Source organism: Protopterus annectens, chromosome 8.part0 (genome assembly GCF_019279795.1).
Source record: "Protopterus annectens isolate FY-2018-M chromosome 8.part0, PAN1.0, whole genome shotgun sequence".
NCBI classification, from domain to species: Eukaryota; Metazoa; Chordata; order Ceratodontiformes; family Protopteridae; genus Protopterus; species Protopterus annectens.
Window position 1 is genome coordinate 240984916 of NC_056741.1, and position 18679 is coordinate 241003594.

General features: G+C 38.5%; 1 gene segment (V, D, J or C); it reads right to left on the reverse strand.

The window, feature by feature from the left end:
- Window positions 1–18679, reverse strand: part of LOC122808206 — an 84291-nt gene that overhangs the window by 57119 nt on the left and 8493 nt on the right. The window contains 2 exon segments of the C gene segment in view: window positions 1854–1871; window positions 15072–15407. Coding sequence covers window positions 1854–1871; window positions 15072–15407 — 354 coding nt within the window.

Sequence of the window (18679 nt, forward strand, 5' to 3'; positions counted from 1 at the left end):
TAATAGGTGTGACAGAACAGAATCTGTTGAAGCCCTGTACATAAGATAGAGGTTGCCCCTCAGTAGCCTGTATGATAGTGAGAAGAGTAGCAAGGCTTTGAGATGGTCTGCATAGTTTTTGTGATTTAGGCCCTTGAGAAAGCACTGTGGTTGCTCTAGTAATGACAGGTGTTTTGACAGGTACATGCCAACAGTAGCATTAGACTCAGTGATCAGCTTAATAAGTACTGAGTACAGTGGAACCATTTCTGGATGTAGACTCAATATGCTTAGGTAAAAGCTGTGAGGTGAAAAAGCGCTCCCTTACAATGGTGGATATATGAGGATCAAAGGAAAGTTCATAATAGACATAGGTTCCCAGATCCCTAACTATGGGATGAATTTTCAGGGGTGTAATGTGAATCTGATAGCTACAGAAGGAGTCATACTTGCCAAAGGATATGCTTATGCACTTCTTAGTATTGGCTTTGACACCAGCTATTTGTTTGGGACACAGTCTTGGTGTCCTCTGTAGAGTTTATGATGGCATGAAGTCTGTAGTCATCTGCAAACTTAGTCAACCAGTAAATGTTGCAGAGTAGCAGCTAAAGGTCTGAACCCTGGGGTACACCGCTAGTGACAATTATTTTGTAGGCGGTAGAGGTGCTCACCCTAACTGCCTAGGTTCTATTTGTGAGCCAATTTGCTATCATATGGGTTACATGGAAGTTTATCTATGATACCCAAGTGCATAATGGTGCTGAATGCTTTTGCAAGGTCTAGATATGCAGTATGCACTGTTTTGCCATTGTCCATTGCTTTGGTAACTTTTTCAAATAAGTTAATCATGTTAAGTAGACAAGACCTGGATTGGGTCAAGAGTTTGTAGGTTGCCTATATCTTTTTATTTGTGAGCCAATTTGCTATCAGATGAGTTACATGGAAGTTTATCTATGATACCCAAGTGCATAATGGTGTTGAATGCTTTTGCAAGGTCTAGATATGCAGTATGCACTGTTTTGCCATTGTCCATTGCTTTGGTAACTTTTTCAAATAAGTTAATCATGTTAAGTAGACAAGACCTGGATTGGGTCAAGAGTTTGTAGGTTGCCTATATCTTTATTTATTAATACCATAATGATCCTTGTCGTAGCCTTACAGATGTGACTGGTCAGATTTATGGGTCTATAATTACCCAGGTCTGCTAAAGCCCCACCTGTGTGCAAGGGAATGACTGTTACTGTCCTCCATTCATCTGATAACAAAGCTGTTTTTTAGGCTGATATTGAATAGCTTCTATCAGGGATCACATAAGTCATATGTCAGGCTGACAGGTAGGCAGTCTAATATGTTATCTGGCCCAAAAGGTAGTATTCTTAGCCTTAGATAGCACCTTGAGAACACGTTCTTGTGAGATTGGCTGAGGTGTAGATTTTGGTATGTGATCTGAGAGTAGTAGAGGGGAGGAAGGGAGGGATGGTGAAGTTTGAGATACATTTGCCCACTAATAAATTGTCATTGTCCTCTGTGACTATGTCCTCTATTGACTATGTCATTTGGATGGAGCTCCACATCTTCATACCATTATGCAGGCATTTGCATGCACTGCGTACCACACTATTTTACCCCTTGCATGGCTGAGCCATCAACGTCTCTGAAGCTTCTGCCCTGCACATACCCTCTACCTGTGCTACTTCTCAGTGTGAAATGTGCTACTGTTCTCTGAATCCCAGCCATGGTTTCTTAAATGTACAAACACAGATACACATATACACACACAATCACACAAACACATGCACACATGCATAACGTTTTTTATAATTTATTTATCCTTTTGTTGCAGAAACATAAATACCCATTAAATTTAAACTTACCTGGAGTGACTCCACATGCTGTGGAAGGAAACAAAATATTTTAGTAAAAAAGGCAACAATAGTTCTTGAAACACACTGTGAAATATACTTTCATACAACATGGTTAAAATGCATGATTTTGAGAAAATGAGAAAGTTAAACAAAGGCAGATGCATGCAGTAGTGTTACAAATTTCAGCTATTGGATATGCTGAATAAATAAACAATATAACGTGTTATTTTTCTAAATGCTTTTTCAAAAAGTTCAGATTACATGTTAGAATGAAAGTGCTCAACCTAAGAAAACCTTTTCCTGGTGAACTTGTTAAGGTGTATTCTTGGTTATCAGGAATTTTAAAATAGTTTTAGTTAATATCCTCGTGGCATTATACTACCTTTTGATATCCTCGTGGCATTATACTACCTTTTGAGGGGGGCATACAACCTATAGGACTGCTATAATTGACATACATAGTAACAGTATGTGTTATAGGGCTGCTATAAATGACCTACATAGTAACAGTATGTGTTATAGGGCTGCTATAACTAACATACATAGTAACACTATGTGTTATAGGGCTGCTATAACCAACATACATAGTAACAATATGTGTTATAGTGCTGCTATAACTGACATACATAGTAACAGTATGTGTTACAGGGCTGCTATAAGTGATGTACATAGTAACAGTATGTATTATAGGGCTGCTATAACTGATGTACATAGTAACAGTATGTGTTATAGAGCTGCTATAGCTGACATACATAGTAATAGTATGTGTTATAGGGCTGCTATAAGTGATGTACATAGTAACAGTATGTGTTATAGGGCTGTTATAACTGACCTACATAGTGGCAGTATGTGTTATAGTGCTACTATAGCTGACATATATACTAACAGTATGTGTTATAGGGCTGCTATAACTGACATTCATAGTAACAGTATGTGTTATAGGGCTGCTATAACTGACATACATAGTAATAGTATGTGTTACAGGGCTGCTGTAATTGACATGCATAGTAACAGTATGTGTTATAGGGCTGCTATAATTGACATGCATAGTAACAGTGTGTGGTATAGGGCTGCTATAACTGACATACATAGTAACACTATGTTATAGGGCTGCTATAACTGATATACATAGTAACAGTATGTGTTATAGTGCTGCTATAACTGACATACATAGTAACAGTATGTGTTATAGTGCTGCTATAACTGACATACATAGTAACAGTATGTGTTATAGGGCTGCTATAACTGACATACATAGTAACACTATGTGTTATAGGGCTGCTATAACTAACATGCATAGTAACAGTATGTGTTATAGTGCTGCTATAAATGACATACATAGTAACAGTATGTGTTACAGGGCTGCTATAAGTGATGTACATATTAACAGTATGTATGTTAGGGCTGCTATAACTGATGTACATAGTAACAGTATGTGTTATAGAGCTGCTATAGCTGACATACATAGTAACAGTATGTGTTATAGGGCTGCTATAAGTGATATACATAGTAACAGTATGTGTTATAGGGCTGCTATAACTGACCTACATAGTGGCAGTATGTGTTATATTGCTGCTGTAGCAGACATATATACTAACAGTATGTATTATAGGGCTGCTATAACTGACATTCATAGTAACAGTATGTGTACTGTTCTGTGGTACATATCTGTCACTTTTTCATCACCTGTAGTCATCTAGTGTACAAGCTTACAGAACAAAGGATTATGTCATAGCCTGTTAAATTAGAACCTTATACAAGTTCACAAAACACTGCAGAATTGTATTCCCTCATTTACTGGTAAGACCAATGCCTCGTGCTGAACTCCCTTCAGAAGTCTAAACAGGTATCATTATGCAGGTCTATGACTACTCATTCACATGTTTGTCATAAATAATGTTGTTTATGTTTACAGAGTACTACAACTGTGTGCATATAATCACATCATGATAAAATTAGGTTTTCCAGTCTCTCTCTTGCTAACACCTTCTGACTTTTAAGCATACTAAGACTGAAGCATATGAGCAAAATATAATTTAGTTGTGTTAAATCATAAGCCACAGACAATTTCATACTGTTCCAGATTTTGTTAGCAAGGTTATATATATAAATGAGATCTGCCTGGTTTTAAACGGATGTGTATTTCAGGCATAAAAGAAGTTAAAATGATAATGGTATGCATAGCCGGCCTTAGGCATAGGCCAACTAGGCGGTCACCTAGGCGCCGCACTAGCAGGGGCACTTTTCCAGTAATCTGAATGGTGTAGGTAGACCAGGATGGCGACACAGGGTGGTGTTGGGGGAGTGCTGTGGGGACCTTTTGCCTAGGGCACCAGTTGACCAAAGGCCGGTCCTGATGCTATGATTCTTAAATCTGATCCAAAATCACAAAGATGGAATAAGACAGTAGTCAGCAATGGTTTAAGTACAACAGTGCAGATTTATCTTAATGTCCTAAATCAAAAACACTACAGAGGATAGTTATTCTTTATGGAAGATTGCATTTGTTTTATTTAATAATAATTTCAAGTTTTGAAAATATGTCTGTTTTAAAATGAGAGGTATGTTCTCAGCACAAGCATTTTGCCATTACATTTGAACCTGCTCGTTTCATTTTGTGTAATCTTTTATATAATCAGAAAATTATACTAAAGCCAACATGGTGATTATATATAATTTTTCTATTGATAATCATATCTTTCTATTAGATATGTGAACCAATTTATGGTTAAAGGTGAAATTGTGGTGAAGTTAGTCTTGTTATTAAAAGGAAATACAGAGTAAGAACAGAGAGGCAGTTATCAGAATGGAAGAAATCAAAAATAAGAAATCAATAGTGATAGGTCCTGGAGGATGTTCTAGTTTATCTAAGCATATCCCATAAGGCAGAGCTGTCATCAGTCTGTATGTCCATCTGTCTGTCTGCCCATCCATCCATCCATCCATCCATCCATCCATCCATCCATCCATCCATCCATCCATTTTCTCTATCCACATTATTCATTTCAGGGTTATAGAATGGTGGAGTTATTCCAGCAAACAATGTTTCAAGGCAGAAACCAGGCACCGAGTATGATGCCAGTCGATTGTAAGCATACACTAATGTGCAAGTGCGCGCGCACACACACACACACACACACACACACACACACACACACACACACACACACACACACACACACACACACACACACCTATAGTCAGCTTGGCATGACCAGTCTGCATGTCATCACATCTTTGGGATGTGCAGGACAACCTGATGTAAACCTACCAGACACGAGAAGAGCTTACAGACTCCATGCATTGTACCTATAGGTTCATAGGTGTGTACTAGGCTAACAGCCCTGGAGCCTATATATGCCTAGCCCAAGAAGATTCCCTGGCATCATGACACCCAAAGTTACTTCCCAGTGCCCCTGTCAAGCAAGGCCACTGAAGTAATCCCCAGGGTGAACTTCCTATTGCCCATCCACTCATCCAGATTTCTCTTAAAGAGGGCCAGTGAAGTGCTCTGCTTGACGTAAATGGGAAGTTTGTTCCAGAGTATGGGAAGTCTCTGGGTTAGGAACCTGTCCCTCCAGCATGTTCTGCTTATTGTGGTAATGAGGTTTAGGGTCCTAGAGTGTTTGGCATGGAGGGATTGTGATTTCTTTAGGTGTAGCATATCTAGCAGCTCTGGGTCAGACATGGCTTTGTAGGTCAAGCAGAGATCACCTCTAAGTAGGCAATAAGAGACAGAGTATAGCTGGAGTTTTTTTGAGTCTGTCCATATAGGGCATGTGTCTAAGGCCTAAGATCCTCGTAGTGAGGTATTTTGCGGCCTTTCCAGTTGTTGTAGGTGTCTAGTGAGGTACATACCAAATGGGGCACTGTATTCTATAATAGGTCTAAGGAAGACGAGTAGAGAGGGATTATGACCTCTTTCTTCCTAGATGAGAAACCTTTTGTAATGACATGTGCCACATAGAAGGACTTTCTTACTACAGTGGCAATGTGGTTATCAAAGGAGAGGTTGCTGTCAACCTGTGTCCTCAGGTCTTTTAACACACCTTCAGTGTTTAGTGGACTACCACCTATGTGGTAGTTCATGGGCACAGAATTTTTCCCAAAGGGAATGACAATGCACTTTTTGGCATTGAGCTTAAAGCCATGGTTCTGGCACCAGTCACTGGTGTCAGTGAGGTCTTTTTGTAGAATGTCTACATCAGCTGGAGAATCAGTAATAGCTCACAGTTTGCAATCATCTTTTAACTTGGTCAGCCAGAGTCCCTTTGTGTTGACTTAAACTTCAGAGAAGTAGATGCCAAACAGGAGAGGACCTAGGACCCATCCCAGTGGGACATCACTTGTAACTGGTCGGTAGTCAGATTTGGAGTCCGCTACTTTCACAGTGTGGGTTCTATCAGTGAGCCAGTTGGCAACCCATCTTATAACATAGGGGTTTATGCCTAGTTTAGTGAGTCTATCTATGATTCCTGACTGAGGGATGGTGTTGAAGACCTTGGCAAGATCTAGGTAAGCTGTGAGAACTACCTTGCACTCATCCACAGCTCTGGTGACTGACTTGAAGTCTATCAGGTTGAGCAGGCATGATCTACCTTTCACATACCTAAGCTGCATGGGGTCCAGAGTTTGGAGATTCCCTATGTCCTTATTTATAAGGTCCATGATGATGCGCTCCATAGCTTTACATATCAGACTTGTCAGACTAATGGGACGGTAGTTTCCAGGGTCTGTAGTCACTCCCCCTTTGTGGAGTGGGATGACTGTAGCAGTGCACCATTTGGTAGGAACAAAGCCTGAAATGAGGCTGTGATTGAACAGGGTACACAGGTGTGGTGCCATTTCACTTTGTAATTCATGTAGAACACAGCCAGGGATATTATCAGGTCCCAAGGAAGCTGTATTCTTGGCTTTGGACAGTGCGGTTTTACCTATGTAGCTGTGATAATAGGGACTTGGCATTCCTCAGGTATTGTGATAGGCTCTTTAGGGGGTTAAAGGGGTGTAAGGTTCACATTGAAACTGTTGGCCAATATGTTGGCAATATCAGTTGGTTCTGTATATGGATTACCATTGTGCTGTAACTCAGAGCAGATCTGAGTATTGCCATGTAGATTCTTGACATAACTATAGAATGCCTTGTGGTTGTCTTTAGAATCTGCAGCAATTTTGTTTTCATAGCTAGCTTTAGAGGATTTGATGATGGATCTAATTTTTTTGCTGAGGCTAACAAGTGAGTTTTTCCTGTCTTGGGAATTCACCCTTTTCTGCAACAGTTTTTTCCATCTATTGTAGAGTTTGTTTATGGTGGGCGACCACCAGATTGGCTTCCTTTTTTTGTCGGAGAACATCCTGGTTTTGTTTGGTATGGCCCATTCCATGCAATTGCGTATGTGCTCATACAGTACATTGGTGTATGATCCAGCAGTCATGCACCTATTTTCCATTTGCACAGGTGTCGTGAAGTTAGCCACCTCTGTTTTTAGAAGCCCAAAATTGGCTTTGGAGAAGTTTTTTATGGTGGTTTCCTTTGGGGGGGGGGGCTGAGGGTGGGATGTCGATATCCATGGTGATTAGCTTGTGGTCAGATCTGACCAGGGAGGAGTTGATTACTGGTGTAGAGCAGCGGTTGCCCATGTTAGTAATGACCAGGTCAAGGATGTTTCTACCCCTGGTGGGGGTAAGAATGAGTTGGTCCAGGGTGTTGGAATTAATGAATTCCAGAAAACATTGAGCAAGTGTGTTGGTACATGAGTAATTTTCCCAGTTAATGGAGGGGTAGTTAAAGTCTCCCAGTATAAGGGTATTGGGTTGTACCCTAATATTTTCCAGTGTGTTTAAGACTGTGAAGTGGGAATCTCGGGACATGGTGGGGGATTTATAGCAGGCTACAATCTGGATTGCAGTTTTACCCAGTGTTAGTTGTACCTGAACTATTTATGATGTGTTATGTTGGGCTACTAGTCTGGAGGTGTGCATATCCTTTATGAATATGGAGACACCACCAACTTTAGTACTTCAGTCCAGGTTTAGGGGTCAAAAGGTGTGTTATGAATTATAGCCTGGTAGTGCTGGGGTGCTCTCCGGAGCCTTGTACCAGGTCTCGGTCACTGCACAGATGTTGATGTTCTCCATTTTATGGAGTGCTTCAAGCGAGTGCATTTTGAGATTTAGACCTGAAAACAAAACCTGAAAATTTGGCTGATATGAGGAAGCAAATCTAACTGATGATCCATTGTTCCTATTAAAGTGATATTTGTGCACAGAATCAAGGCCAGTAAAACTGCATGTGATAAGTAGTCTAATAGAGACAGATATAAAATGATGAATAACTTTCTGAAACAGCTTAAAACTGAATATAGGAAAGTCAGGGATTAAGCAAAGATAAAAACCTACACAATTTGTTTAAAAACTGAGGAAATGAAAATAAGACAAACGATGTATACAAGCATGATGTCTGACATAAAATGTCATAAAAGTAATGTGAATCAAAAAAACTTGTTTATGTAGGTTTCTAAATTCTAAGTGTTTCTGACAAGAAAATAATAAATTTTTCTGGGTTCTTTTCTGCTCCAAATAAAAATAGAAGCCTGTAAGGGCTGCAAAGATTCTAAAGAAAATATACGTAAATTATAATGGAGGTGGAAAGTTTGACCAACGAGAAAACAGTGCAGTGACTCTAAATGTGCACTCACTAACACTTGAAAGCATAAGGGATATAAATCATTGAGATACAAATGGTAAGGCATGGGTAACCAAAGAAGCAAAGTTACATACAGACCTATAACATGCAATTAAACTAAAAAAACTAAAAAATGTAGGCATTAAGTATACAAAGCAGCAAAGAAACATACAAATCTAGAAAATGCAATTAAACTAAAAAAACAAACTGAGTAGAGTTAAGACTGGTGGGGAGTCAACCTGGAAAGATGAATCCATGCCATTGAATAGGCAGCAAATTCAAAATGGAATGCATCGATTCCCAGACTTCAATGTTTTCGACTTAGCAGGAGGTGACATCAGTTACCCATGCTATGCAGCTTACTGTACCATGACTTTCCACAGTCGACAGTATGTGTATTTTACTATTTTGCAGGGGGAAAGCTCCCCTGCATCCCCCACGCCCCATGCAAATTATATATACCGAATCCAGGATCACACTACAGTGAGGAAATAGGTTAATTTCCTGTTCTTCACTGAACCACGATCTCCGTACACAATGCCAAATTCAGAAAATTGAACCGCAATAATCATTCACTGTAGTATAGTCGATGTTTTCTGGTTCGGCATTTTGACCACTTGAAAACTGCCTTTCGACCACATGATGGTTGACTGAAAGTTTCGGGGATGTAATAGAATGTGTGTGTGTGTGTGTGTATGTGTGTGTGTGTGTGTGTGTGTGTGTGTGTGTGTGTGTGTGTGTGTGTGTGTGTGTGTGTGTGTGTGTGTGTGTGTGTGTGTGTGTATGTGTGTGTGTGTGTGTGTATGTATGTAAACCTTAAAATCCCGAAACCCCAGAAGCACGAATTTCAAAATTGCGAATCCTACACTAACCATACACCACACACATACACATACACACACCTTCCCCCCACACACAAACACACAAACCTACACTACATGCATGCAGGCCAAGCCACCCTGCACCCCCCATCTGTGGAGCTGCGCCCCCCACCCCCCCATTTAAATGTACTAACTCCAAGGTTGCACTACACAGGCAAACACACAAAAACACCACCACACAAGCTACATTACCCTCGCACGCACACATCACAGTAACAAAACACACTGACACACACTAAAGCCCCTAACCAAAATCCTTATACATAAATACTTACCTGAACTTCCAGCTATCCATTCACAAACTGCAACACCAGAAGCCCTATTTCAACATCTCTGGACTTCAGGATTTTGAAATTTGTGCTTCTGGGGTTTCAGAAATTTGAGCTTTCGGGTTTATAATCTTGGGATTCTGAAATTTGATATTTCAGAATTTCAGTATTATAAAGTGTTCCTATATATATATATATATATATATATATATATATGGGTCTAGGACTCTTGCACGAATGGGCTTTTCACCAAATCGCGAATGGGCAAGCATACTTACGTGAAAATACTTTTCAACGAAGCAGCATTTTCGCGTAAGTATGCCTGTTGTGGATTTAATTTTTTTTTTTTTAACACACTTTAGCGAAAGTGCTTTTTCGGTGAAAGAGCTTTTGTTAAAGTGTGTTCGGTGATAGTGGATTCCTATTGTTGAACTTTCGTTCAGCAGTCCTAGATCCCTCTATATATATGTGTGTATATACCTCAACCTTGGAAACATCAATCATAAGAGGATAAGAAACCGAATGTCAACACACTGCCACCCATTCTCCAAGAAAGAACTTCGGAGAATTTAATTTTCCTAACAAAAAATAAACACATCTTTCTGCAGGACAGCAAGGCCCACTGCACCCCCCACACACTCTGCTAATTATATATAGTAACTCCAAGATCACCCACTCCCAAGGAAAAGGAATATTCCCCTACCAGGGGTTGTCAGTCTCCTACACATGTTGATCACCAGTTTAATCAACCAAATGTGGTCAGTTGTAGAGATGTTGGCCAACAACATTTTAGACCAAATGCAGGACTCCCATGCACATACACACACATGCACATATAGCACAAGCTCAAAGCTTTAAAACTTCGAACTACAAATGGTCGGGACCATAAGACTTGAAGTTTTGAAATTCAAACGTTTTGAATGCAAATCACCATACAGTATGGAATGGGAAATTTACCACTTTCCTCACTGTAGTGCAATTTTGGAGTTGGTATATTTATTTAGCAGGGGGTGTGGGGTGGTGCAGGGAGGCTTGTCTCCTGTAAAAACGTTCAAAAAAATTTTTTTTTTATTTTTTATTACAATTTTGAAGTTTCAAAACTCTTGCCATATGCAGTGTAAAGTTTTGAAACTTCGAGCTTCTAAAATATGTATACATACATATATATATATATATATATATATATATATATATATATATATATATAGGGTTTCGTGGCATTTGTTTAAAAGTACAAAATGTTGAAACACAGAATATCAAACACAAAATAATGAAAATGAAATTTGCCCAATTGGATTATTTGTATATATATATATATATATATATATATATATATATGTATATATATATATATATATATATATACACACATCTATATAGAAGAATACTAGAAGTGATCTAAACAGCGTAAGACTAACAGTAAAAATATTGACAGAAAATATCTAAACACTGTAATATCCAGACACAAAATATCTATAAAACAAAGTTATAGTAGGGAATGGCTTATACACTTTCCTCACTGCTGAGTGACCTTGGAGTTGATGTATATAATTAGCAGGGCGTATGGGGGGAAGTGTAACCCTCTGAAATGGGTGTGCATTACATTTGGATATGGCTAGAATTTGTCAGTATTTTGTGTTTAGATGTTTTTGAGTTTAGATATTTTTCTGTCTATAGTTTTACTGTCAATCTTATTGTGTTTAGATCATTTCTAGTACTTCCATAAATACATATACGCATACATATACATATATGCATGCATACACATATATGTATACGTATACATATATGTATACCTATACATATACTGTATTTCTATGCATACATGCGCATATACATATATATATACATATATGTATACATATATATATACTGTACATATAATATACGTGTACATATACATATACATATATGCATACGTACACATATACGTATACATATACATATACTGTACATATATGCATACATACACATATACGTATACATATACATATACTGTACATATATGCATACATACACACATACATATACATATACATATGAGTTCATGACAAAACACTAACATGTACAAGAAATGAATCTCAGTTGATCAATGCCAGCATACTAAAAACAAAGTCAGCAAAAACCAAAAACAGTGAACGCAAGAAAGATCACAAAAATAAAACATCCTTCCTTTCCTTTTTGTGACCAAATAATTAAAACCCTACAACAATTTCAGATGTACTTTAAACAGTGATAGTGATATAGAAAGCTTTTTTTTCTAAGGTAAGGTGTAGGGTTGGGGTTCGTACCTATAAATAAGAATGGACAGGGTGGACTTCTGAAAGTGCAATTTGAAGGCCTCACGAGACCGGATGAGGGGTACAGGTAGTTACAGGGCATCAGTTAATGTGCATTGAATTTATCAGGAAATGCAGCATTTGTCTTTTTGAGTTAATTTTGTCTTCCTACCCATTTCCTCCATTCATCTATTTATCTATATGTCTGTCAGTCTATATACAGTATACCCAGCTGTAAAATAATACTGGACCAAGTTGGTGGAATAAATGCAAATGTGGTTACTGTCATGTAACCATGTCACTTGCTGACATGTTCTGAACCTGCACTTATGTGAAGTCCACTGTTGTCCATAGTCAACATGTCCATGTGAATTGTTGGCTGACAGGCTCAGATAGCAGAGTTGGCCAGGGTGATGGAGGAAATTAACAGTTTTAGTTAGCTCCTCTTCCTCGGGGAATGAAGATACGTGCTCCCCATCCTGTAATAACACCCCCAGTAGAAAATGAAGGAAATGCAGTGAGAAGCTCAGTGTAGAGGGACTTTAGGTGTTTTATGATATGTACAGGTTCAAGGTTATTGCACGTCCATCCTTTAGAATGAACAGTGGGATATGACAAAGGTGAAGCTGAAGAAAATCCCCAAATCACTGTATAACAGTGTCATTCTTCACTTCCCTGACTCTTGTCTCTCACATGGGTATAAGTCAAGTGGAAATCAAGAATCATGTAAAAAAATAATGTCATCCATCAAGAAGCCTGTCACTCTGTCTATCTGTTTGTACCTGTCCTGATTTCTGATTTAATTTACCTGGTATGTTCAAGTAGACAAAGCACATGAGCAGAGTTAGGTCAGGAAGAAAGTTTCTAAAAACTATCTATAATACACAAATAAATGACACAAGTAAGTGTTTATGTCACTAAGCACAGTAGCTACATCAAATACTAATAAAGAGGGTTTTAGAACAAACAAAACATCACTTCAGATTTGGAGGCATCCACTCCTATAACATAATGCTAAGTACATGAAGCGCTACATAAAAACCTGTAAAGCTATAGCAGGTACTGAGATTATGATACTGAGAAATAAAACATCTTCTGTAAGATTATATGTTACAGTAACCAACATTATTATAATAAATCATTCTCTGTGTTCAGATATTTGTATACAATAAAAGATAGTTTTTGTCATTTAGATGGCCCAGTAATAATTGCTTTCAAAGTTGTATGGTTTACGTTTTGGATGAAAGAGGGAATAATGTTCTGTGTCATACAGAAGCAGAGCCTTGACTTCATCTCTGGCATCCCAGGATTGACTAGCTGATGGAAGAGACAGCTGGGGATGGTGACACTAAATGACCAATCTCATTGAATGTTGAAGTGGTATTTTATTGCTATATAACTGGCAAATGATGGTAATGAGGCAGTATACCAAAAGGGAATGACCAAAGATGGACACTCCAGCCTATGAATCAGAACAGCAGTGCACACATTGTATGCAGCTCTTGCACCATAAGCCTTAATTCACCAGACTGCCCATAGTCACTGACAGGAAGTGAGTTAGGAAATAAAATAGCCCACTTACCACAGCCTATGATCAATGATCTCTTACTTCACTATAGTGTGAGAAGGTAGGATGGGAGAACAAAAAGTCTGGTCAGTCAGTGTGGGATATGATGGTGCTAATATGAAAAGAAGATAAAGACAAAATAGACAGAAAGGCAGGGAAATCCGCGGTGGTGGTGCTGCGGTAGCGTTGTCGCCTCACAATAAGACCCAGTCCGGTTCGATTCTCAGCTAAAGCGTCTTCTGTGTGGAGACGTGCATGAGTGGGCGTACCTTCGTTGAAGGTTGTGCGTCAGGGCTGGAAACTCGGCACATAAAAATCAACTGCCAATCATTAGTGGACCAGAGTTCTGCTGTGCCAACCCCTAACCGGGAAAGACACAAAAAGAAAGAAAGGCAGGGAACAGGAAATAAGTCTCAACTCCAAACAAGAGAATGAGAGACTGACCAGTAGATTTTTGCAGCAGTACTGCAGACAGGGTCTATATCAGATGAACGAATATTTAAAATGACGAACGCTCAAACATCGAAAGAACACAAACATCGAACTTGGTATTGTGGAGGGCTGTGCCCCCCACACCCTCAGCTAAATATATATTCCAACTCTGAGGTCACACTACAGTGAGGAAAGGGCAAATATTCCTATCATCACTGTACTGTGACCCCAGAAGTAGTGTTTCGATGTCCGGCATGTTTGATTGGAAGAGCGTTCGTCATTTTAAAAATTCGTTCATCTGATATAGACCCCTGCAGACATTATACTATGCTGTGGTGATGAAGGGACAGATGAGTCATAAGACAGTGCAATCAGTTTACTGGTCAGTCTATGTCCTCATCCTCACCTATGGTCATGAACTTTGAGTAGTGACCAAAAAATGAGATCATAGATATAATTGACAGAAATCAGGTCAGTTTGTTGGATAGGTGATTTGATCACCTTGTGAAGATGCCCTCTGAACACCTTGTATTGGAAGTGTCCCACACCCAGTACAGTGGAAGGAGACCCTGAAGTAGACCCAGCACATACTATAGGAATTATATTTTTTCTGCTTGCTTGAGAATACCTGAAATTCTACAGGATGAACTGGAGACTGTTGCTGAGAACAGGGATGTCTCATCTGCCCTACTTCACTTACTACCCCATTTAACCAGCTAACTAGTCCTGGATCACTAAACCTATTTTCAAGGCTTCATTTCCCTTTATCACAGAACCCCTTTGTGAATATGATGATGAGTATGAAAGCAGTAGATACTGGTGGTGCAGATATATATTGTAAATATATTTAATGATGCATATATTTACATTTATGTATTTATATCCTTTCCCAAATCATTTGAATAGTAGGGAAAGGTGTTATCCTGTATAGGTTGCATGTACTACATAAAGATTTTACCAGGTTCTGCTGCAAGGTATACCTGTCAATGCTATTCCTATTTTACTAACCTTTCACATTTATGTCAGCCATATTATAGTCACTGAAAAGTAACGTATAAGGATGTCTAAATTACAGACTGTAATACTACAATGAAAGATAACAAAAGTTGCTCACCTTCTTTACCAGGTATCTCTCGGACTGTGGTAGTTACATTGGCATCATTCAGCATGAAATTGACAATGCATTGAAAACGCTTCTCATGATTAAGATAATCAGATGAATGAACCCTCAGACGACTGCTCATGCTGTAGAGGTTATCATTTTTAGCTGGATAATCATCGGTTTTAAAGTTCCCCTCAACTGCAGCCACTCCATTCATCTTCCACGTGATGCTGACATGATCTGGATAGAAGTCATATGCCACACAGACAAGAGTTGCTTTCTTTTTCTGTTTTATTTCTTTTATTGATGGCTCAAATATGGAAACCTTAGGTTGTAGAATTTCCCTTTCTAAAGAAAGAAGCATACATTTCACAGGCAGTCAAGTATTTTCTTGTATATGATTATTTAAATTAATGTTTCTGATCACACATACACACACACACACACACACACACTATATATATATATATATATATATATATATATATATATATATATATATATATATATATATATATATAGATAGATAACTTCCATAATAGTTTGACCAAGGGAAAATGTTACATCGATGACATTGTGCTTCAAGGCTTTTCTTGACCTACGTTCTACACTACCCCCTCAGAATTAATCTAATAACGTTTGTGTGAATTGTTAAATCCTAATTATCCAAGAACTGGTAACCTCCTGAACAGAATCTGTTTCTGAGAATCTCTGTGAATGACCAATAATTCTGGTACCATATTTCTATAACTGGCAGAAGGGCTCCATGTGCTTAGTATCGTTTAAATTAACCTCGGCCCTGCATCCCATAGCAACACTGATTACAAATAAACTGCACATCATAACAGACTTGTCAGAGATATTTGTCTCACTAATGACTTAGGAATTTTACTCCTTTTCTCCCAGAACTCTGCTACAGGCTATCAACATTACCTGGTAATGAAATCTCATTTCTAACCACATTCACCATGACTGACAATAACCTTTACAGATATCTCACTTCTTCTCCCGCTCTCTCTCTCTCTCTCTCTCTCTCAGTTCATCTCTATCTGGCTACTCTGCAGTATACATACTTGCTAACTGACACCCTCCAATGTTCTTTCCTGTCTTTTCACACTGCCTATTCTCTTTTGTTCTTATTAGAATTTGAGGTCCAATTATGTAGATTTTCTTGGGTACTCATCACCAAAAATATCATCTTGTACTTAATTATATCTGCATTACATTGAATCTAAGCAGCCATCTCTTTATAATTTCTAGTAAGTTTGCAAAGTCATCCTATCTACCTCTCCATCAATCCTGTTGGAGTTATTTTTGTGTCACATGTAATGACTCTTACATTTTCATCTGGGCCCTCCTACAACATCACTTATTTAGATATTAAAAAGTACTGATCTTCACTTTCCTTCATTGTGCATTCTGTTACTATTACCCACTCTGATGTGTCATCTAGTCTATTTTAACCCAGTTAAAAATCCTGGCAACATCTCCAAAAAACGTTAACTTGCATATTAGTCTTTGTATGAATCTCTATCATTTCTAAAGCTAAAATTTTGATAGTTTCAAAAAAGTAGCCCATGACTATAATTTTGAAGTTATTTGCATGAAAATTTCATAAACAATCATTCAAAATGTTATAAAATAGTTTTATTTGCATGCCAGTACTTGGTAACCTCTGTATCTTGCCTTCTAGAAAATGACTAGTAAAATGGAAACTATATTAGTCATGGCTGTCATGACCTCCATAATGTAAGTTCATGCTGCCTTGGATGATATGCTCCACTGGCCTTTAAATAGCCAGTAACTGTTTCCTTTATAAGGGATACTACCCCCTTTCCAACTTCTGAGGTCAAACTATTTTCTGCAAAAGCTTCTGATTCTCCCTTCTGCCTAGAGCCATGTCTCGGAATCAAGTCAGATTTCCTCTGGATCCATCTATTATGACATCCTCACAAAATCTGATAAATCATAGTCAGACGTGCTGTAGCACTTTCTCCATTTTGGATAATTCCCATCAGGCACACTGATTTGTTCAGTTTTATTTATGAGTTAATTCAGAATATATTCTTGTGTTAATGCAGCATTGTCAATTATCCTATCATATCTTACTGGTTTAAGTCACTCCAATTCCTTTTTCAAATACTGACCAAAGCTATTTTTTATTCCCACTGTCACTATCTTTCATTCAGCGCTTTGAACTCATTATATACATGAAGACCAACACTTTCATTTCAAATACTACTTCACTACTGTATGCATGTGTGTCACATATGTATCAGTTTTCAGTCAGTCTTCAAAAATTTGCTCTTTATGCCCTTTAAAAATAATATGTCATCTGTGATGTTTTTGAAATTTGAGTTTTCAACAGACAAAAACAGGGTTAAAATTCCTATACTTTCATATTTCCTTTTTGATTATCTTTTGAAATACTAAAGATGCAAAAATATTATTGTACCATCCATCAGATAAATATCTCTTTTTCTATTGCTTGTTCGATTTTTATTTTCAAATGTGTAATTTTCTCTTATATTTTCTCAGTTTCCTTGCCAAATTTCTCTTTGTACTGCTTTCGGTGAGGATACCTTTAAACCTCCAAATTTTATTCATTCTAGTCTAGACTTTTCAATATTATGCAGTCCATCATGATGAAAAATTGCCTTCTACAATGTCTATGGATGACAAAATCAGGGAATGTGCCAGTTTACTGACAGAAAGGAAAAGTTTTAGTCTGTGATACTGATGACACGGTTTAAATAGTAAATGCAGAGTAAGGGGCTGGTTGCGAATAGGATTCAGATGTGAACAGACTTAAGCAATGCTCCTTCTCAAGGTTCATAGGTTCATAGGTTCATAGGTTCATACTAGGCTATCTGCCCTAGGGCATTTATAAGCCTAGCCAGAGTGTGTGTGGCTTTCACCACCCCTTAGGATGAGAATACTATACCCATTAGTTTGCTGTGCCTCTGTCCAGCAGTGATACAGAGATGATTCCTGGGGTAAACCTACGATCTCCCATCCACTCGTCAAGATTTCTCTTGAACAGAGTCAGTGAGGGGCTCTGCCTCACATGGACTGGGATTCTGTTCCATAGTGTAGGGAGTATCTGGGTGATGAATCTGTCCCTCCAGCACATCCTATTTATATCTGTGTTGAGGTTTAAGTCTCTTGCTCTCATGGCTCTGGTGGATTTGGATTTTTTGAGGTGGAGCATGTCCATTAATTCCGGGTTGGACATGGCCTTGTATGTCAGGCACAGATCACCTCTGAGCAGATGGTATGCGACTGAATAGAGCTGGAGTTTCTTCAGTCGGGCATCGTATGACATATGTTTGAGCCCCTTTATCCTTTTGGTGAGGAACTTTTGGGGTCTTTCCAACTGCTGCAGGTGTCGGGTAAGGTACATTCTGAATGGGGCATTGTACTCAATCATTGGTCTGATAAGAGAAGAGTACAGTGGTACAATGACCTCTCCTGATCTGGATGTGAATCCCTTCATGATCAGGTGGGCAATGTAGAAGGTCTTCCTAACCACTTTGGCAATGTGAGTGTCAAAAGAGAGGTTACTGTCAACTTGGGTCCCCAGGTCCCTGATAACTTCTTCCGTGTTTAATGGATTACCA